The 21,706-nt window shown below is 36.6% G+C and overlaps 3 protein-coding genes across 4 annotated transcripts; all 3 read left to right on the top strand.

The window, feature by feature from the left end:
* Window positions 1–345: 345 nt before the first annotated feature.
* On the top strand, window positions 346–2,423 carry LOC122659023 (methylesterase 10-like). The gene is made up of 3 exons (XM_043854186.1): window positions 346–696; window positions 1,916–2,061; window positions 2,168–2,423. The coding sequence occupies exons 1-3, from the start codon at window positions 346–348 to the stop codon at window positions 2,421–2,423; spliced, it is 753 nt and encodes a 250-aa protein (XP_043710121.1).
* A 1,067-nt stretch (window positions 2,424–3,490) lies between these two features.
* On the top strand, window positions 3,491–20,429 carry LOC122660434 (methylesterase 3-like). 2 transcript variants are annotated; one of them, XM_043855742.1, is made up of 4 exons: window positions 3,491–3,880; window positions 5,115–5,252; window positions 13,771–14,056; window positions 20,417–20,429. In XM_043855742.1, exons 1-3 carry the CDS (start codon window positions 3,527–3,529, stop codon window positions 14,050–14,052), a joined length of 774 nt encoding a protein of 257 aa, XP_043711677.1. In that variant the 5' UTR covers window positions 3,491–3,526; the 3' UTR covers window positions 14,053–14,056; window positions 20,417–20,429. The 2 variants fall into 2 exon arrangements, with proteins under 2 accessions (XP_043711677.1, XP_043711678.1); XM_043855743.1 differs by lacking the exons at window positions 13,771–14,056; window positions 20,417–20,429 and adding an exon at window positions 6,982–7,334.
* Window positions 3,517–9,914, top strand: LOC122658111 (methylesterase 1-like). The gene is made up of 2 exons (XM_043853006.1): window positions 3,517–3,526; window positions 9,503–9,914. The coding sequence occupies exon 2, from the start codon at window positions 9,519–9,521 to the stop codon at window positions 9,912–9,914; it is 396 nt and encodes a 131-aa protein (XP_043708941.1). The 5' UTR covers window positions 3,517–3,526; window positions 9,503–9,518.
* Window positions 20,430–21,706: the final 1,277 nt, after the last annotated feature.

The raw sequence follows: 21,706 nt of genomic DNA, 5'->3' as shown, positions 1-21,706 counted from the left end.
ATTCCCTGTTTGGTATAGTTTCCTAGTACCTCTAATAAGAAGGGGGTGGATCCAACCCGGGCAGTGTGTTCGAACAGGGGATAGAACAGAAATCGCAGGAGATAAAGATCGGAAAAAAAAGGAAAGTCACATTTTCCTATTGAGAGTTAAGAGACTTGGTTTCTATATCCTTTTTGTAATATAGATATTGATTGGTGCATTATACATAGAACATAGATACTTGTTACCAAATCCAATCAATCTTATATTGTACGTTTTCACTTAATAGGGTTAATCAAAGAGACAATTAGGTTTTTCTTTGCTCTTCTCTTCTCTTCTCTTCTATCAACTCTACTCTGTTCCAAGATGAAACACTTGGTTCTAGTTCATGATGCTTGTCATGGTGGATGGAGTTGGTACAAGATAGTGAATTTGCTAAGCTCGGCTGGTTATCGAGTTACTACACTTGATCTTTGTGGTAACCTCGAGAGTCATGAGGAGGACGAGATAGTATCGATTTCTGATTACCTGCAGCCATTGATGGAGTTCATGTCATCTTTTCTTCAAGAGGAACGGGTGATACTAGTGGGTCACGGCTACGGAGGTGTTGGTGTGTCTCTTGCAATGGAGAAATTCCCAGAAAAGATATCTGTTGCCGTTTTCGTCGCTGCTGTGATGCCTAGCTGCAGATCACCTCTCATTGATGTCTTTGAAGAGGTACTACTACACTTCTAAGCTTTAATTTCAAATACATAATTTGTTGATCCATTACCGGAGGCCTAAAACAGTAAAACCCTTTGGATCGGCTGATTCGTACCTGTATTGGTGTACACCAATAATGATTCCTAGCCGATCCCATATTAGTGGATCGATATGGACAAGGGTAAAAAATGTAAAAAAACTCTATTTTTTTTTTTAAGAAAACAGAATCGGTATTAGATTGATATCGGTAGAGATTGATACTGATAGTGATACTGATACTGATTACTGTATCACTATATTTTCCTAAGTTCTTAACTAGAATCAGTCCTCCCCCCAACCCCCCCCCCCTCTCAAAATCTATATGAAACTCATTATGTTTGAAGAATATAATGGTTGATCAAGGCTCGAAAATACAAAAAATCCCATCTATATTGAATTATTGATGTATTTACTTGCGCTTTCATTGGCCCTCATCCTGGTGTAGGGGCTATGCAACCAGGCAATGATCTCTTTCCGTAAAAGTATACTATATTGAAGATCTGACCTATCCACCTGGGACTCCTCAATTATAAAACTAACAATAGAATGACCGAAACATTAGTTCATTTATATATATATGGAAAAAAGGGTTTCCCACGATGCTAGTGTAGTAGTGTACTATCACCCTCTCATATGGTTTTTTTTTTTAAAGTTTTATCTCTCTTATCTTGACCATATGTTCCCCGTATTAGCATGCATCCCTATGTATGATTGTGCATATCTATGGTATTTCAACCATCATCAAAGCTCTCTTTTGCACTTGGCAAACTCTTTTAAACTAAAACTTGAAATGTGAGCAAGGGACCCCCCAAAATTTTGGTTCCATAGTTCAACATGCCACATAGTATAGGCTGATCTTACATACTTTGCTCTTATTATTGATTAAAAATGTGTATCTGTGTAAATTGATGATTCCGGATTTTCTGGATTGATCTCCTCTCCAAGGAGCCCAGTGCCAAGGGGAGCATCCAGCTCTTGGACTGTGCCACACACATCTTGATGATTGATTGGGTACGCACTGAAATGTGTGCGACACAGCCCAACCCTTGGATTCCCCCCCTCGACAGTCCCTGGGCGCTGAGCTCCCTGGAGAGGAGCCGGATCTGGATTCTCTACTCATGTGGAGTACCACCTTACTCATGAAAAGGAATCTTTAAATATATGACATTCTCTGAGTAATTTTGTCTTGACACAGTTTTTCACGAGGGCACCTGTAGAGACTCTATTGGATTGCGAATTTTCCTTTGATCTGGGTCGAGAGAACCTTCCAACTTCGGTTATCCTTGGCCCGGATTTCCTCTTATACGAGATGTACAACTGCTGCCCATTTGAGGTAATTTGGTTAAACAATAGCAATTAATTCATGTATTAACATATAATTAGAATACTAGCTATGTAGAGAAAATTTTAATTAACTTTTGGGTGTTTTCATTCTTTCTTGATATAGGATATTAAAATGGCTTCCTTATTGGTTGAGCCCTCTAGCTTTGTTCTTCAAAGATTTGACAAATGAAAAGGTGCTTTCCAAGGAGAAATTCGGGTCGGTTAATCGGGTTTACATCAAATGTGATCATTTCCAACGTTGGATGATAGATAATAGTCCAACGAAAGATGTAAAAGTGATTGAAGGTGCACATCATATGGTTATGATCTCGAAGCCCAATGAGCTTTATGAATGCTTAAAGGACATAGCTGGGAAATAAGATTGACAATATACTTTTTTGCCCTTCTAGTATTACATACAAATTTTTTTTTTTAATAAGGATAATTATTGTCATTTCGTATATATACTCGAAATATGTGCATGATAATGACTTAATGATATGTTACTTTCAAATTATTTATGAAAATCTTTTTATCCTTTTTACTTAAAAGAATTTTTAAGGACGCAACAAGGGACAATTAAAAGAAGATATCAAGTTCTAAATACGCTTGTAGAGGTGTCATTCAAACACTTCCATCAAATAAAAACCCACTTATTGTCTTCCTCCACTCTTGTTTTTGGGTCATTTCTGGAATGAACTTTGCTAATTTGACATAGGGAAAAAGATTTTTGTCCGGAGTGTGGCCTACGCTAGCACTCCCATGAGTCTATCTCTCTCCTTCCCATGTGAAAAGATACCTCTACCCCCTTATTTTAAGGAGGAGAGAGATAGACACATGGGAGTGCTAACATTGGCCACACTCTCGGACAGAAAACTGCTTTCCTTTGACATAATATATGAAGAATATACTACTCACATTTTTTCAATATAAACACGTTATACATAATCTTTTGGACTCCCAGACCCCATAAATAGGAAGACAGGGATTTAAAAAATTTTCCCTTCAACGGATTCACATTTATATGAAGTTAGCATTTTAATGTAAAAATCGATTAATGTATCTCTATCATATGTACCAACATGAACGAGGATGTAAGCCCAACGAAAGGGAAAGAGAGCTCCACGATAAAGGAATCTATTGCAGTTGTTGACTTGTGTGTGAGGCATTGGATTAATGTGGCTTTCTTCTAGAAAGATGTGAGAGTGCACTGAGAAGGTATTTGATTAATGTCGCTTTCTCACTGCCGCTCAACCATTTGTTTTTTATTTTTGGGGGAGAGGGGGTAACAAGTCATGCCTCCCACGAAGTAAAGAGAGTAAGTAATTGATTGAGGCATTCTCCATCGTGTTCACCATTTTCATCCATTCAACTCTTTGGAATTATATACTCCAAATAAGCTTGTTTGTTCTAATTGTATATAAACACATCATATAATCACACACACACACACAAGACAGGCAACCAAGAGAGAGAGAGAGAGATGGTACATTTTGTTTTAGTACATGGTATATGCCATGGAGCATGGTGTTGGTATAAGGTTAAGCCGGTGTTGGAGAGTGCCGGACATCGAGTGACCGCGATCGACCTTGGTGCTTCAGGGATCAACATGGCTAAAATACAAGAGGTCCATACCTTGTCCGATTACACACAACCATTGATAGAGCTCTTGGACGCACTTCCTCCAGAAGAGAAGGTAACCCTAGTAGGACATAGCTTGGCTGGCTACAATTTGGCTCATGCCATGGACAGGTTTCCTCATAAGATATCCATAGCTGTCTTTGTCGCAGCTCACATGCCCGATTGTACACATCCTCCCTCCTATGTCATGGATAAGGTACCTAATTTCCTCTCTCTCTCTTCCTTCGGTCCTGTGTGTATACTTTTTGATAGGTAAAATAAATTTATTGAAAGGAAGAACAAAATACATATAAGCAAAGGTCAAAGCCAATCTAACTGGCCTTGGGACAAAGTACAAGAGGCTTAGAGAAATAAAAACAATACAACACATAATTAGATAACCAATTACACATTACAAGACCCGAAGTGCTTGCTGACTCACTTTGGGAGGGATTCTTCGGAAGTGCTCGCCGACTCACTCCCCCCCCCCCCCCCTCTTCCTTTGAAGGAGAATGGAAGTGGATTCTGCAGGAATTCAAAGGCAAGTCGGTTTGTGATTGGGTGGTTAAATTGATCTTTTGTGTCTCTATTTATCACATTTGGTGGGAAAGAAATATGCATAGGTAACTTCCCCTTCTCGAGCATTCAATCAGATTTGGACCGCAATTGATCTTAGGATGATCAACGTACACTAAGGTCAACGATCTCCATGGATCAGATTTGAACTGTGCAAAGAATCGCCATGCATATTGTCTCTTCCTAGGATCTTCATATCCGACTTCATTAAGAAGCATTGTTTGATCTTTGTTGAATTTCCTTGCTCCCTCATAAGTGTTATTGGTGAAGCCTGATTTCAATCCAGAAAGTGGTTCAGTGGATCTTCGGAGGGCCGTTTCGGTCTCGAGACGATCTCGGATGGTCTAAAAAGGGTTATATCACTGAGATCTTCGGAACGATATGTATTTCAACATATGTTTAGTTTTGGTCTGATCCTGACTAGTTGGTCATTTTTGGGTTCTAAGGGCAATTCTGTACTTTCTGGGTTAGGGCTTTTCTATATATTGTTCTTCTCTTTAGGAGGGGCTGAAAAAGAGGGTTTGAAACATTTCAAAGATAGTGAAATCTATTCTATTGCTCAACCGTGGATGTAGCTTCCATATTGGGGGTGAATCACGTAAATCATTTGTGTTGTGCGTTATGTGCTTTCTTATTTTTTCGTTTTCTTCTACAAATCACCATTTCTGAACGTTGTTTTCTTAACAATGGATTTTCTGGTATAGTTTTGCTTTCCTTGTTTATCTTTGTTTGTTTCTCTCTTGTTTCCCCCTTGGGGTGCTTCTCTATAGTTCTCTTTTTTTTAGTTTTAATATATTTCTATTCACCAATTAATTATATAGAGGAACACTCTTTAATTGTAATCGATCTGTTATGTTTGATCAAATTGACAACAGTTGAATAAGACGATCACAGCAGAGTTTTGGTTAGATACTCAACTTTCATCTGATCTGGACCCCGTGAAGCCAAAAAATATAGTGGTATTTGGCCCCAAGTGGATGGCCTCCAACCTCTATCAACTCTCCTCTTCACAGGTAACTCATTATCTCTTCTCCCCCCCCCCCCTCCCCTCACACGCACACATGTGTAGCACTGTATATCATGTTGGTAGTTTTGAAGTATAGTATTTATTTACATCTTGTATATGTATTGAAGGCTTCCATAACATCCATTTGTTCTGATAACTCTTCCACAATATTCATGCCTCTTGCACACCAATTCAAAAACGAATTTTTTCACATATTTGCTTACTAACTATGACCAAAAAATTTTAAATGGATGGGGGAGAGATGGGGATGTGTTTGTATACTTCTTTTCTCCCCCCATTTAATTTAACAGTTGAAAGGCCCGACCATGTACGTCCAGGATCATGGATAAAAACTGGGTCCTTAGTAAAAATATGATAAGCAATTATATTGAATTTAAGTACTTTTTGTTGAACATAAAATACAAGATGGATAAAATAGACCCACTTATGACCAATATATTTAGAAATCGAGTTGATTTTATAGTTTGGTAAAGGATTCTCTAAGCAAGTAATATAAAGGAGCGCAACAATAAGGTCCGACAAAATGATATCGTACATTGGAGGGTAGCAAGGCCATTTCCTATGCGAAGAAGAGAGATAGACATAGAGGTGCTAGTGTGCCCAGTTCTAGGGGGTCATAGAACCTTTTCCCTTATAATGTATGATAATTGATTTTTGGGGTTCCACACAGGAACAATCAATCCCACATCAGATGTAAATAGCCCGATGTAAATACTTTTAAAGACTTGGACGCCCTCTCCTTAATGACCATCTTTTAATGGTGAGTTCTACTTGAGTTCCAACAAGTGATATTAGAGTTAGGATGCTTTGATGAAAGAGACAATCTAAGTTCCCAAGTGTGCTATTTTAGCCGCGTTGAATAATAAAAATTGGGAAAGTTTATCTAACTGGCCTACTTATAACGGAATATACGTATGTTATGGGATGCGCATGGTTATTCCTATCACTACTATGCACTTCGTTAGTCCTGAATTTTTTATACCTCTGTTTTTTCACTTGGCAAATTCCTATTGGACTGATCGGAACTTTAGATGTGAGTAGGAAACTTAGGGTCTGCCTGCATATCAAAAAAATATGGGTCCACCTTAATTGCCTCATGGAAAATATTAAGACCTGTTTGGAGATTCCTTCCCAAGTCTAAGAAAATCCATTTCCATTGAAGTTTACATATATGGAAAGGAAAACACTCAATCAAGACTTCTTGTTTGACTGTTTATTGTCCACTTTTAGCCTAGACCATTATAAAACTAGGATTAACATGGGCGGGCAGAGTTGTTCTCTTTATTTTTCATTTTGTTTTATATTTTTATCAAGGTTAGATGGGATGGATGAAGAGATTCTCTCTGCATGGGCGGGAAGAGTTGTTCTCTTTATTTCCTTTTTCTTTTACCTTAGACCACTATAAAATTAGGATAAACTGGGTCTTTATTTCTCTCTCCACAAGGGAAATAAAGGACTGGAAAAAGATATACCGGACCATGAACAATAAAGGTATGGGAGTTAATGACGAACTAAAAAATCCAATCATAATGTCACATATGGGTGAAACAAAACTTAATCTTTAACATTTTTGTCTAATTTTTTGTTCTCTTTTAAGCAATTATTGTTTAAAATTTTTTTTTTTATTACTATTGACATAAAAAATAAACATACTTGTCACTATTAGCAACTAAAAGGATATTTTCCCTCTTTTGGTGATACTCGACAACTGAAAGGATTTGGCACTAGCGGAGTTGCTGGCAAGGCCTGGATCCATGTTCCACGAAGACATATCAAAGGGGAAGCCATTCTCTGAAGAGGGATATGGAAGGGTTAATCGAGTTTACATTGTATGCAAAAAGGATTTAACATTTAAGGAGGATTTCCAGCGTTGGATGATTGAGAATTATCCAGTTAAAGAAGTGATGGAGATAGAGGATGCTGATCACATGCCTATGTTTTCAAAGCCCAATGAACTGTGTTGCTGTCTCTTGGACATTGCCAACAAATATAATTGATTTGGTCTTGCATTCTTGTTACTATTCAGTGGCACCTTCCTCCTTGTGAACATTGTTTGCATGCTTTCCTTTTCTTTTTATGAAGGCATTTTCTCCTTGACACTCCTAAGGTGTCAATGGATATGCAATTGTCCTACCAAAAAAAAAAAAAAGTATGTAACTTTACACTTTGGTCCCTTTTTTTTTTATTTTTAAAAGTAATTTAATGCAACAATTAATGTAGGTGTAAAAGAAGAATTTTCAAAAAAAAAAATGAAAGTCATTGAATGTAACAAATTTACCTTCATTGAAAAAACTATATTAAATGCATTTAAGAATAAGATAAAGGGCAATTAAATGAAGGTGTTCAGTTCTAAACACACTTGTAGAGGTGTCATCCATCACTAACTAGGCCACACAGCATCCATCAGGCGAGGCAACCAGATGTCAAAATTATTTAAAAAAAAAAAAAAAAAAAATTAAAAACTGACTAAAAAACAAATGAGTTCGAATGGAATCAGAGTTGCGTCCTCTAGTGGTCGGAACAGTTGTGAGAAGAAGATGGGTGTCAATCTCGTGCTCGACCAAAGAAACCCAAACGGAAGGGTAATGACAAGGTGGGGCAGGGTGGGGGCGGTGGGTTGCAACAATTGGTGGGGTAGTGGGGGCGGGTAGGGTTGCAACAAGAAAGAGGAGGAAGAGGTGGAGGGTCGGTAGTTATCTTTCTACTTAAAGGAGGAAATGATATTTCTATCCGCTATACTTGGACTTACGAGCACATTCTCATTAAAGTTCCCGGAAAAATAACCAAAAATGATTTTTGGTCATAATTAGATTAATGGTTCTTGAGTCTTGAGTCTTGAGTCTTGATCCTATTATGAATTTTCAATTATTTTGATTAAATATAAATAGAAATCAGGTTCATAAATGATACCAAACACTTGTAAAAGCATTTTTATATCAGGAAATTAAACAAAATAAAATATGATACCAAACACACCCTTGGTGGTCATCGACTCCTTGGTGTATCGCTCACATTCTTGCAGACTGTCAAACTCTGACATCTCACTTTGAAAGTATCGCTTTGTGAAGACAATTTTGTTGTTGACGCTTTGGCCTTGTTATGGTGTCTCTTCTCTTCTCGTCTCCTTGTTTACGAGTATATGGACCTCATCACCCCCACCTTTTTTACGGTTGTCACTCTTTTTGGATGCTTCTTGTACTAACCTCCCTAGAGGGTTTTTTCAATAAATTTTCATTTTAACCAAAAACAAAAAACCTTTCTTGAAAGGTGGGGACATGAGTGACTTTTTGTGTGTGAGGGAAAGGGACTCCACAAGAGAGGGTCTGTTGCATGCAGTTGTTGACTTATGTATGAGGCATTAGATTAATGTGGCTTTCTTCAATTTTTATATTTTTATTTTTTGGGTAAACAATCATGCCTCCCACTAGAGAAAGAGAGTAGTAAGTGATTGGGTGCATTATCCATGAATTCGGATCAGCTACCCGCATGGGGACCGGTGGGGATAGATTTGACCCCTCTCTGGGGTGTGGGTCCCACACCTTCAAGGCGGGTCTCACACCCAGATCTGAACTCTTCTCCATTAATGTGTCAACCATTTTCATCCATTCAACGCTTTGGATCAAAGTTGACAAGATACTTCGGATCGTCTTTAGTGTTGCCGCTGAAATTTGTTTCAATACGGAGGTTGTCTACACACATAGTAGCACAGATTATAGACATTGGAGAGGGTTGGAATGGAATCCAATGAAGATGTTGATTCTTAAGTCAATAGAGATATTGAAAGAATAATAACTTGAGATCGAAAATGTAATGTACCTCGTGTTTTATCTTTCTATTCATAAAATAGTCGATGGAGTAGTCCGATTCTTGTTTGGAGATCCTGGAAGGAAGGTGAATCCCAGTACAAGACTTGAATGATAGGAGATAGGCGTAGAGACTCTTACTAAGAAAGATTTCTCTGTAGATGGTTTCCTTTTCTTAAGAAGAATCCGATCCAAATAGAAATGTTCATCATGTTATGAGAAATTCGGATCTCAATGAATGATGATAGGCCTTACAATGATGATGCTTTGTGGTTTGATTTTGTTTGTTCTTCTTTGCCATGTGTCGTCTACCCATTGGCGGGCGGTTTATATGCCATTAAAAACTAAGAATTTTATACTCCAAAGAATCTTGTGTGTTCTAATTATATATATAAACACATCAAATAATCCAACACACACAGAAAACAGGCAAAGAGAGAGAGAGAGAGATGGTGCATTTTGTTCTGGTACATGGTGCGTGCCATGGAGCATGGTGTTGGTACAAGGTTAAGCCAGTGTTGGAGAGTGCCGGACATCGAGTGACGGCGATCGACCTTGCGGCTTCCGGGATCAACATGGCTAAAATGGAAGAGGTCCATACCTTCTCCGACTACACACAGCCATTGATAGAGTTGATGGAGTCACTTCCTCCGGGAGAGAAGGTAACTCTAGTGGGACACAGCTTGGGTGGCATCAACTTGGCTCTTGCAATGGACAAGTTTCCTCACAAGATATCTGTAGCCGTCTTTCTCACAGCTAACATGCCCGATTCTACACATTCTCCTTCCTATATCATAGATGAGGTAACCTCTCGCTCTCTCTCTCTTTCTCTCTTCGTTTCTTGATTGACTATGATGGAGCAAATTATTGAGAATTTCCGATCCTGATTCCTACTGGTTTTGTTTACTCTCTTTTGAATCGTTCTAATTTCATGTTTTTTTTTTTTTTTTTTCATTGTTCCTTTTTTGTTTCTAAAATAATATAAAATCAATGAATCTTAAATTCTAAGGCCATATTTGCTATGATTTCTATTTCAATTTTGGATTGATTTCATGAAATAGTCAACAAATAAAGGTTTTTGATCAAGAAATTAATTAACATCAATCTAAAATAATTAAAGAATAAGAAATTCATTTGGTAGTACAATTTTGTAGAATTAATTCTCTATATTTTTGTGAGAGAAGGTGGTGGTGGTGGTGGTGTGGCAACAACGGTGGAAGGGCTGGTGGTAGTGGTGGTAGTGGTGGTGGTGAAACCATTAGGAGAAGAAAAAGGATGGTGTTTAATTTTTAACAATAAATTACTGTTTTACGTATCAAATTAACCATGTGTTCATTAAATAACATAAGTGCAATCATTTTTTATTTCAAAATTGAAACAACTCCTCAGTTATTTCAGAATTTTCATTCCATTTGATTTCTATTTCATTAGAAATAGATGCAAAAATCAAACCAAACAATTTCAGAAATAGAAACCATATCAGATCATGTCTAAAAAATCACATATTATAGAAAATATTCTCTTCTCATTCTTGATATTCAAAATTTCTAGTGTTCAAGTCAAATGTCAGAAAATTATCCTTGGATATCATTTTTTAATCATATATATATATATATATATATATATATATATATTTATTTATTTATTTATAGTTGAGAGTTTCAAATTGAACTTAGTAGCAAACATATACGAATACACACTTTTAATCTGCTATTATGTTTCATCGAATTGACAACAGTTGTTTGGAAGGATCTCAGCAGAGTTTTGGTTAGATACTCGTCAACTTTCATTTGATCTGGACCCTATGATGCCAAAAAATATTATGGTACTTGGCCCCAAGTGCTTGGCCTCGAACTTCTATCAACTCTCGTCTTCACAGGTAACTCATTATCTCTCTCTTTCCCATCACACACGCACACGCACATGTACATGCACACACTCATGATCTCATTCATGTAGTACCATGTGGCAAATAGTGACAAAGTGTAGTTTTACACTTTTACCTATACACAACATGAGATATGACATGTATTGACATATTCTACTGAAGGCTTCAACAACATTTATTTATTTTGATAACTCAACCACAATATTCATGCCTAATGAATACGTAACAAGAATTTCTTCACAAATTTTCTGATTAACTATGAATTTAATATAATGGGATTGTCTTATTGGCATCCCTCAATGTGTCACATAATTTTTAATCCTTCATTTTCTTGCCCTGGTTGCTTCCAATAAAGGTTAAATATTAATTAGTAGATTACATGTGTATTAAAAATATGTGCATGATAATGGCACTTTTTGATAATGATATAATGATACGTCCCTTACAAATTATTTGTTATCCCTATCTTAAGGAACTTTTGATAATAAGACAATGGGCAATTTAAAGGTGTCAAGTTTTAATTAATACCCCTTATAGAGGTGTCATTCCCTAATATAACTTTAGTTCATTATAAAAGACTCAATTAGTAAAAGGTAAAAAGTTTTATGTATGGCCATGTACATGCACAACCATCGTGCAACCATTGGATTGGGGTGGCGGGGGGGGGGGGGGCGGGAGAGAGAGGGGTGTGTTATTATACTTTTACCCCCATCCAATGGTTCAAAGGCAAGATCGTGTCATAAAAATTTGGGTCCTTAGTACAAATATGAAATTATTTAATATTTTTTTTTGGTTGAACAAAGAATAAAGAGATGGATAGAAGAGACCCACTTATGATCAATATATTTAGAAATCGAGTTGGTTTTATAGTTTAGGTGAGGGTTCTCTAAGCAAGTAGCATATATCGAGGAGAGCACCAATAAAGTGCGATGAAATGATACTGTACATTAGAGGGTATCAAGGTCATTTCCGTGAGCTAGAGAGAGATAGACACAAATTAAGGTTCTAGTGTACCCTGCCTCGAAGGGGTGAGAACCTTTTCCCTTATAATTTATAATAATTTATTGTTGGGGTTCTACTCGAAAGCGATTGATCCCACATCAGATGTAAGTAGCCCGATGTAAATGCTTATAAAGACTTGGCCACTCTCTTCTTAGTGGCTAGCTTTAAGGGCGAGTTCTACCCAAGTCCCAACAAGTGATATTAAAGCTAGGGTGAGGCAACTCTAGTGTGCTTCCAATGAAAGAGAAAATGTCTCGAGTAAGATCTCAATTCCCACGCATGCTATTTTACTACTATTATTATAATAAAATTTGGGAAACTTTGTTTAACTGGCATGCGTAGAGAGGAATATCTAAGTGGATGCTTCATTTTACGATGTGGAAGAGTGATAAAATAATTGTGACAGTTGAATATCTACAGAATGATGTGGATATGCCACTTGTCAAATTTCATAACCTAGTTCAATAAAATATTTTCCCTTGAATTGGCATGCAACCCACGAATGTTATGGGATGCCTATACTTACTCCGTTCACTACTTTGAACTTCTGTAGTCCTGAATTTTCATACCTCTGTTTTTCACTTGGCAAATTCTTATTGGGCTGACTTTTAGACGTGAATAGGGGACCTTGAAAGTCTACGTATCTGAAGAATTTGGGCCTCACCTTAACTACCACATGACAAATATTTAAGACATATTTGAAGATTCCTTTTCAAGCAAGCTTCTTAGAGAACCCTTTTCTATAAAAATTTACATATATGGAAAGGAAAACAATACTCAAGATTTATTCTTTGACTATTTATCTTTCTCTTTTAACCCTAGACCAATATAAAACTAAGATTAGCCCGCATGGGCGGGTAGACTTGTTCTCTTTATTTCTTTTTCCTTTTTCTTTTTGTTTTATTATTATTATTATTGCATAAAAACTTCCAATTGCACTTGTTTTGATTCAATTCTACATGGTTTCATAATTATCCTAGCATTTTGTAGCTTTATGAGTAATGATTTGCCATGCTGGTTTGAAATCCACTTGTATTTTAAAGAAGCAAAAATAGTGTACAACTTACCAGTATTACATGCCCTCTCGCATACTTTCATCCCAGATAATTTTTTGGGTAAATAAAATTATATTCAATGAAGCACAAAAGTAATACAATCGGATTGGGAGAAAGAAATGGAGAAATAGGGGGGGGGGGGGGGGGGTGGGGGGACTGCCCGATATGGACTATTGGGCCCATTTATTCCTCCTTGATCATGTATGGTCCTTAAATATGAATCATTAGATAATCCTCCTGTCCACCCATTGGCTTGGCGTTAGAGATGCCACTACGTACATGTAGATGGTGTATGGATCTCTCCCCCTTGATAGAATCAGGAAATTAACGTTTCAAACATTTTATAATTTAATGTACTATTTATTTTTCCTTTTAATTCTTCTATCAAAGGGGCTGGAGCCAATTGAGAAAAACGTTCACAAGCCCAAAGGATCACTAACCAGAAGGATCCCTCTTCAACTTTAACGAGTCAGTTTCACTCCATCATCTAAAGAGAAAACCTCTTCATCCGTCCCATCTAATTTTTGAATGGACTCAAAAGAGATACGTCCGAACATAAACAATAAGGGGGTGAGAGTTAATAATAAACTCAAAATCTAATCTTAAAGTTACACTTAGGTGAAAGAAAACTTAATCCTTTTACATGTTTGGCTCTGTACTCTTTTTAGATCGGCAATAAATTCTCACAAGCAATTGTTGTTATCTTTTGTGTTAATAAACATATTTGTCCTTTTGGTGACACGTGACAATTGAAAGGATTTGGCACTAGCGGAGATGTTGACAAGGCCTGGATCCTCATTCCAAGAAGATCTATCAAAGTGGAAGCCATTCTCTAAAGAAAGATATGGCACAGTTAATAGAGTTTACATTGTGTGCAAAAAGGATTTAACAGCGACGGAGGATTTCCAGCGTTGGATGATTGAAAATAATCCAGTTAAAGAGGTGATGGAGATAGAGGATGCTGATCATATGGCTATGCTGTCAAAGCCCAATGAAGTGTGTTCCTGTCTCTTGGACATTGCCAATAAATATAACTGATTTGGTTTCAGCATTCTTGCTACCACTAAGTGACACCTTCTTCGTGAATATTGGTGTATGCTTTTCTTTTATTTTCTTAGTGACACACCCTAATATATTAATAGATTTGTAATCTTAATTAATAAAAATTAGAGAAAGAGAACGTTACTTGGGCATGTATAATGTGTTGCCCCTGCATTCAAACACAGAGGCACATGAAATGGTATAGCAAAGGACTAACATACAACAAGCCCTATTGAATAGCCAACATTTCCACCCTTGTGAATATGGTTAAAAATTGTAACAAAGTAAATAATAAAAGGAAAAAAGGATGTCTATGTTGTTGATATAAGATAGAATAAACATGAATTTAGGATTAAATATTCAACATATGACTAATAAAATGGTGCTTAATGGATAGCTAAGATTATGACAAGCCATTCCGATAGATGTTATGATGAGTTTAGGATGGAAAGATCTGTTTTCCTAAATTTATGCAACCTAATGAAAACCGTGAATGATTACAAGATAGTCGTTACATTAGAGTGGATAAGCAAATTGTCATTTTCCTAAGATAATTCAAGCAAAAGGTGGTCATAGGATATAGTCTAAGATATTCCAACACTTTGGTGAAATTGTGAGTCGTTCGTTCAGAATCGTATTCCAAGCATTTTTGAAGTTAGGGAAGGAAAATATCTAACCAGCTTTATTCAACCAAGACCCAACAGAGATGAGATCGGATCTGTATCACTACCCCTATTTTAAGGTATTGTAGAGAAATTTTATATCTACTTTCACGTTTGCCTTTAATGAGAACATGTATTATTGTATCAAACTACGACTTATTAATATATATATTATATTTGAAAAAAATGTAGTGGTTCCAGTCATGGCATACATATTAATGTCATTGTACCTAATGGTAAACAAATCCCTTATAAAGGTAGAAAAGGAATAATCACGCAGAATGTGATGTGAAAAAAATGGATTCACTTTAATACTCAAAGGTTGGTCTGTCCCAAATCTTTGGGTGAGTGTCAAGTTACAAGCTGGGAAGGTGTTAGGTACCCAACCATCGTCTGGCCGACGGTTGGTCTTCTTAGACCACACTACTTGATATACACTTGTTGATGGTACGTATTATGCACGTAGTTAAACTAATTTCTGCAAAGTTTAACTTATCTTGGTTGGAAGTTTATGAGGCGAATTAGACTAATGATAATTAATGTCTTAATCCTAATTATTAACTCTAAGTTAGATGATTAAGTACATTATAGAGCCTATTTTGATTTAATTGATGCATTTTCCTAATTTAGAAATTCTAACTCTATGGTCGACAAGCTTAGGTCAATTGTACAAGATGATTAAAAATTTAAACTAATTTTAACATGATGAATGAAGGAACATTGTATGCATGATAATAAAATTTAAGAATCAAAATAGCAAAATTTATGAAACTGCCCCTAGAAGGCCCAAAAAAGTACACGTGCATGAAATCACATTTAGATATCACAAATGACTAAAATATGATTAGATAACATTCATATAAATTCTTATTACTTATTGAATATATTTACAAGTCTAAATGTGAGATGGTAAAATACACCAAAATGCCCTTTTTAGGGCAAAAATGTAAATATGCATGTAAACTTTATGAAAAAAAATATAATTTTATACGTAAAACAAGGTTATGAAGGGTAAAATACGCAAAGTGAGTGACAAGGGTCCTCCAGGAACCATAAGCAAAATTTGCCTCATAATGACCAAAATAGCCCTTTAGGGGTAAAATGGTAAAAAAAAGCTAACGCATGCTCATTAAAATCATTGTAAACATGGACAACATTATTACACATCCTAAAGTGACCAAATATGTAAAGTTTTGAAATTAGAAAATCAATTTGGACGTGCACTTAGTAGAAAAAGACCAAAATGACCTTCGAGGACAAAAGTAACTTTTATGCTTAGGAGTGACATGGGATGAGCATGCATGCACATGAAAATTTTCTAAACCCATTTGAAATGACATGGAATGCATAAAAGAAGTTGGGGATCCATTCTGGGCTTAAGAAGTTTATATGCTTGAAGAAGATAATTTGGTGGTCATAAACTGCTTTAAGAGGATCAATGAATCGACATCTTGGCGTATCGCTCACAGTCTAGCAGACTGCCAAAATCTGACATCTCACTGAAAGAATCTTTTCGTGAATGCAATTTTTGTAGTGGACGCTTTGGCCTGTTAAGTTATGGTGTCTGTTCTCTTGTCCTTGTTTACGAGTGTGGATTGTGGACCTCATCACCCCAACCTTTTCTAAGGTTATCACTCTTTTTGGATGCTACTTGTACTAACCTCCCTAGAGGTGAAATTTTCATTTTAACCAAAAACAAAAAAAGCTTTATTGAAAGGTGAGGAAATTAGGGATGTAAATGGATAATCGAAATCCGAATCCGAATTCGCATCCGTATTCGTTTAGGGGCATCCGTATTCGTTTAGAGATATCCGAAAAATAATCCGAATACTCCGATTAAAATCCGTCCGAAAAAAAATCCGAATACTTAATAATAAAAAATTAAGTAAATAATGATTTCAAGGGTTTTTGAAGATTAAATAAGTTCTAGATGTAAACGGATGGTCGAAAATCCGAATCCGATCCGCATCCGAATCCGTTTAGAGGTATCCGTATTCGACCAGGGAATATCCGGCTCCGATCACATCCGATCCGTATCCAATCCGAATCCGATCCGTTTACATCCCTAGAGGAAATGAGTGACGTGTGTGTGACGGAAAAGGGGCTCCACAAGAGAGGGTCTGTCGCATGCGCAGTTGTTGACTTTGTGTGTTAGGTATTGGATTACTGTGGCTTTATCACTGCCGTTCCGGGACATTGATCTCCATCGTGTTAACCATTTTCATCCATTCAACGCTTTGAATCAAAGTTGACAAGATGCTTTGGATCGTGTTACCGCTGAAATTTGTTTCGACAGAGAGGTCTACGCATAGTAGAACTGAGCAAAGAGTAACAACTTGAGAGAATTTGTCTGTAAAACCTGAACATAATGTACTTGGATTCGCGTCCTCTACTTTTTTTTTTACTTGTATTTTCATCCTACTTTCAAACTCTATGAGAGCGTTACTTGTCTTTATGAGCATCCAACGGCTGACATCAATCAAATTCAATTTTTTTTTTGAATTTCACCCATGTTATGATTGAAACCCCATTCAAATCGGTTCATCCTCACTCAAATCGAACCCAACTCAACCCTCCCTTAAACCAATCTAGGGTTTAAACAATTCAAACCCAAAATCTCCAAATAGATTTGGCTATTCATCGTCTTCTTCCCAAAATCGCAGATTAGGTCAAGCTTTTCCATCGTCTTCTTCCCAAAAAAAGGGGGAGCAGAGCAAGCTTCACTTCTTCTTCCATCCATCGTCCTTCTCTTCTTCTTCACAAAAAACGCTATCAAACTAAATCCTAAAACGTAGAGGTTCACGAGCAGAGCAAAGCCCTAAAATGAATTGCAAAACCCAAGACCATGAGAGGGAAGTGGGGTGGAGGTCAAAAGTTGTTAGCAGAGCAGGGCAAGCAAGCAAGCAAGCATTCATTGTTCTTCTCTTCTTCTTCCCAAAAAACGTAGTGCAAAACCTCAGAGCACCATGATCGAAAATCTCGGCCGAACTCAGGACGCTCTTCTCCTCTTCTTCGAAAAACTGACGTGTTCTTCATCCATCGTCTTCTTCCAAAATATGCAGAGGTTCAGCTTGAGCTCTTCTGTAAGTATTTTTTTTTTCTTTTGGAACGTCTCGGCCCAACCCTAATGAGGTGTTCTTCATCCATGATGCTATATTATTTTTATTTGATGCCATGTTTCCTGCTAAAATATGAATTTTTCTGTTATTTCATTAGGGTTCTTTACGTTTTCTTGCAAAGTAAACTAATTTTGTTACTCATGAGCATAACCCACTAAAGCTAGATAAAGCTATGGATATGACTTGAGCCAAATTTTTAGGTTTTTTTCTTCTCTGTTTCTTCGCATTCCTTAGAGTAATAGGATGATCTGTTTTGTTTGATTTTAGTGCATTTTTCATCAACCAAATCAATGGGTGGATTTGCAAAAAACACAATCCTACACGATCCATCAAGTTCTCACTCAATTATTGAAGGAGAGAACCTATTCATTTGAAAAATTATGCGTATTCAAGTGTCATTTGGCAATTCATGGTACTAAATGGTATATTGTGTTTACCTTTATGTGAGTGAGGACCAAATTATGAGTATGATCCACTAAAACTAGATAAAGCTATGGATATGACTTGAGCCAAATTTTTTGGGTTTTTCCTTTTTTGTTTCTTCGCATTCCTTAAAGCATAAGGATGATCTGTTTTGTTTGATTTTAATGCTTTTTTCATCAATCAAATCGATGGGTGGATCTGCAGAAAACACAATCATACATGATCCATCAAGTTCTCACTCAATTATTGAATGAGAGAACATATTCATTTGAAAAAGTATGCGTATTCAAGTGTCATTTGGCAATTCATGGTACTAAATGGTGGATTCAGATCCTCCACTGCCAACAATTTACCTGCCATCGTTCTGCCCTCAAAGCTAGGAGTGACATGTGGATTTATACGGATCCAATGGCCATTCTTAAAATATTTCAAATCTGATTTAAAATTTAGGTTATTTAGGTCAAACCCAATCCGACCAGTACCAATAGACTAAGATCGACCGGACCGTTAGGATTCAAAACAAAACAAAACCCTAAAATGAATCTGATGTTTTTTCCGAGTCGTTTCTTCTTCCTTTCGTCTTGGTCCTCTCCATCTGTAACTCATCTTCTGAAACTCCCTAATCATGGCGGTAGCTCTAAAACTCATCTTTTGAAACTCCCTAATCATGGCCACGGTTCCATTTGAGGCGAGACTCAGAGAGAGAGAGAGAGAGAGAGAGAGAGAGAGAGAGTGATTGAAAATAGAGAAATCAAATTCATTTTCCTTTCATTAATCAGTTCTCTCACAGGGCGCAACCACACACTGTGAGGAAAATCTCAAGCTTAAAAATATAAAAATCCAAGTTATCTAACTTAGAAGATGTTCATGGGTTTTGGGTCAAATTCATTGTATCAGAGGAACCCACCAATCCATCACAATGACAAAAAATAAAAAAAAAATAAAAAAAAAAATAAAAAAAAAAAAATAAAAGAGAAAAAAAAGGGAGGGAAAAAGAAAAAGTAGTGTTGCAGCTTTATCTTTGTCATCTTCTCCAAGTTTGAACCCACGGTATTACTGTTAGGGTTTAGGGTTTAAGCACAAAGTTGCTTAAAGCATTATACCCTGAGTATCAAATTTGGAATATCCAGACTGCTGCCTCCAGCTAGTATTTATAGGAAACTATGGTTTAGGTCAGATGTGCTAATTATTAGATTGTCCCTCACAGCCTGAGTATTAATACAAGTAGAATTATATTAGAACATATGAAGAGATATGACATAAATACCCTTACAATTACTACTATGATTAAGCCCACAAACTCTTATGTTTTAATCCCTCTCAAAGAGTCACACTGATGCTGGCGCCCCTGTTGGTTTTCTCGGCGGCTTTTTCCGACTATAGAGAGTATCAGACTCCTGCTTTTTTTCACAAGCCCCTGTTGTTTTTGCAATGCCTTTTTCTTTTTCTTTTTCTTTTTTAATAAAACCAGATAAATTTTGTTCTTTTTTTCCTTTCATTTGTTTCGAAAATTTTAGAAATGATGACAAAGTTTGTATTCTTCTTGCTGGCTTTGAGTGTGGAACCCTGTTTCCTTTTGGCTTCATTCCTCTGTTTTCATGTAAAAATAAGGGTGGTGAGACCATTAGGAGAAGAAATTAAAAAGGATGGTGTTTTATTTTTAACATGAAATTATTGCTTTGCCTATCAAATTAACCATGTGTTCATTAAATAACAACATATATTGAAATAAATTAATGCGATTTCAAAATTGAAACACCTCAGTAATTTCAGAATTTTCATTCCATTTGATTTCTATTTTACTGAAATAAAATACAAAAATCAAACCAAACAATTTCAGAAATAGAAATCATACCAAATCAAATGTGGGAGCCTTCTGCACGGACTGGGTATGACATTTTTTTTCAGAAATCATACCAAATCAAATTTAAAAAGTAGATATTATACAAAATATTCTCTTCTCTTTCCCGAATCAAATTTCTATTGTTCAAGGCAATTTGACATTCTGGATCAGAATTGGTGTAGAACATCCCATGTCCGATCTAATAAGCCCCATCAAGTCAAATGTCAGAAAATTATCCTTGGATAAATGTTTTTAATAATATATAGAGTTGATTGAACAAAACAACCATATTATGTCCCACCATATTATGTAAGTTTAGACTTGAGAGTTTCAAATTGAACTTAATTAGAAGCAAATATATACGAATACTCTTTTAATCTGCTATTATGTTTCATCGATTTGACAACAGACGCTTGAGAGGAGATCAGCAGAGGTTTTTGTTAGATGCTCAACTTTCATCTGATTTGTACCCTGTGATGCCAAAAGATATTGTGGTACTTGGTCCCAAGTTCTTGGCCTCCATCCTCTATCAACTCTGCTCTTCACAGGTAACTCAATATTTCTCTCTCTCTCTCTCTCTCTCTGTCTCTCTCCCCCCACCCCACGGTGCCCACACACCCGTGTCTTTCTCTCTCCTCCTCAAAACAAGGGGCATATGTATTTTTTCATAAGGGAAGGAGAGAGAAAGACTCATGTGAGAGTAGGGGTGTAAATGAATAGTCGAAATCCGTTTTCGTATCCATTTCTGTATCCGTATCCATTTAGCACTATCCGAATCCGTTCGAAAGCTAAATGGATGCGGATACGGATAGGCTATAGCTATCTGAAAAGCTATATTTACATGTAAACGGATAAAATATTCGATCCGTATCCGTGTTCATATCCGTTTAGCACTATCCGAATCCGTCTGAAAGCTAATCGGATGTGGATGCGGATATAGCACTATCCGAGCCAAATCCGATCCGTTTACATCCCTATGTGGGACATAGTCAATTTTTTTATTTAAAATTGATCATAGTCAATAAATAATTTGCATATAATGCCTTCATATTTGTGCCTCACTTTATTTACCACATGGCAAATATTTTAGACCTATTTGGAGATTCCTTTACCTTAAAACTTTACAAGGAAAGGATTTGGGCCTCACCTTCCCACAAAACATTAGATGGAAAGGAAAACACTCACTCAGTACGTATTCTTTGACTATTTATCTTTCCCTTTTAGCCTTAGACCAATATAAACTAGGATTAGCATGGGCGGGAAGAGTTGTTCTCTTTATTTCTTTTATCTTTTTCTTTCTGTTTTTAGGGAACGTTATAGCGCCCAGACACAGTAGTCGGAGAAATGACCCCCGCACCCCCATGAAAAGGTGGAATTTCATGGGGGAACGATGGTCATTTCGCCCCACCTCTATGTCTAGGCGCAAGGGTAGCATGCAATCTCTTTCCCTATTCTAATTGCACTTGTTTGATTCAATTTACGTGGTTTTGTAATTATCCTATTATTTTGTAGTTTTATGAATAATGATCTATACTGGTTTGAAATCCGCTTGTATTTAAAGAAGCAAAAAATGGTGTACAATTACCAGTAATACATGCCCTCTC

This window comes from Telopea speciosissima, chromosome 4, assembly GCF_018873765.1.
Source record: "Telopea speciosissima isolate NSW1024214 ecotype Mountain lineage chromosome 4, Tspe_v1, whole genome shotgun sequence".
Lineage (NCBI taxonomy): Eukaryota > Viridiplantae > Streptophyta > Magnoliopsida > Proteales > Proteaceae > Telopea > Telopea speciosissima.
The sequence above is the reverse complement of the archived record's forward strand: the minus strand, read 5'-3'. Positions and strand labels throughout refer to the sequence as shown.

Excerpts from the sequence above, each read along its gene's own strand:
- LOC122660434 (XM_043855742.1), top strand. The coding sequence starts at position 3,527 with ATGGTACATTTTGTTTTAGTACATGGTATATGCCATGGAGCATGGTGT. Across the intron at positions 3,881-5,114 it reads CCTCCTATGTCATGGATAAG|TTGAATAAGACGATCACAGC; the intron begins GTACCTAATTTC and ends AATTGACAACAG. Across the intron at positions 5,253-13,770 it reads ATCAACTCTCCTCTTCACAG|GATTTGGCACTAGCGGAGAT; the intron begins GTAACTCATTAT and ends GACAATTGAAAG.
- LOC122659023 (XM_043854186.1), top strand. The coding sequence starts at position 346 with ATGAAACACTTGGTTCTAGTTCATGATGCTTGTCATGGTGGATGGAGT. Across the intron at positions 697-1,915 it reads TCATTGATGTCTTTGAAGAG|TTTTTCACGAGGGCACCTGT; the intron begins GTACTACTACAC and ends GTCTTGACACAG. Across the intron at positions 2,062-2,167 it reads TGCCCATTTGAGGTAATTTG|GATATTAAAATGGCTTCCTT; the intron begins GTTAAACAATAG and ends TTCTTGATATAG.
- LOC122658111 (XM_043853006.1), top strand. The coding sequence starts at position 9,519 with ATGGTGCATTTTGTTCTGGTACATGGTGCGTGCCATGGAGCATGGTGT.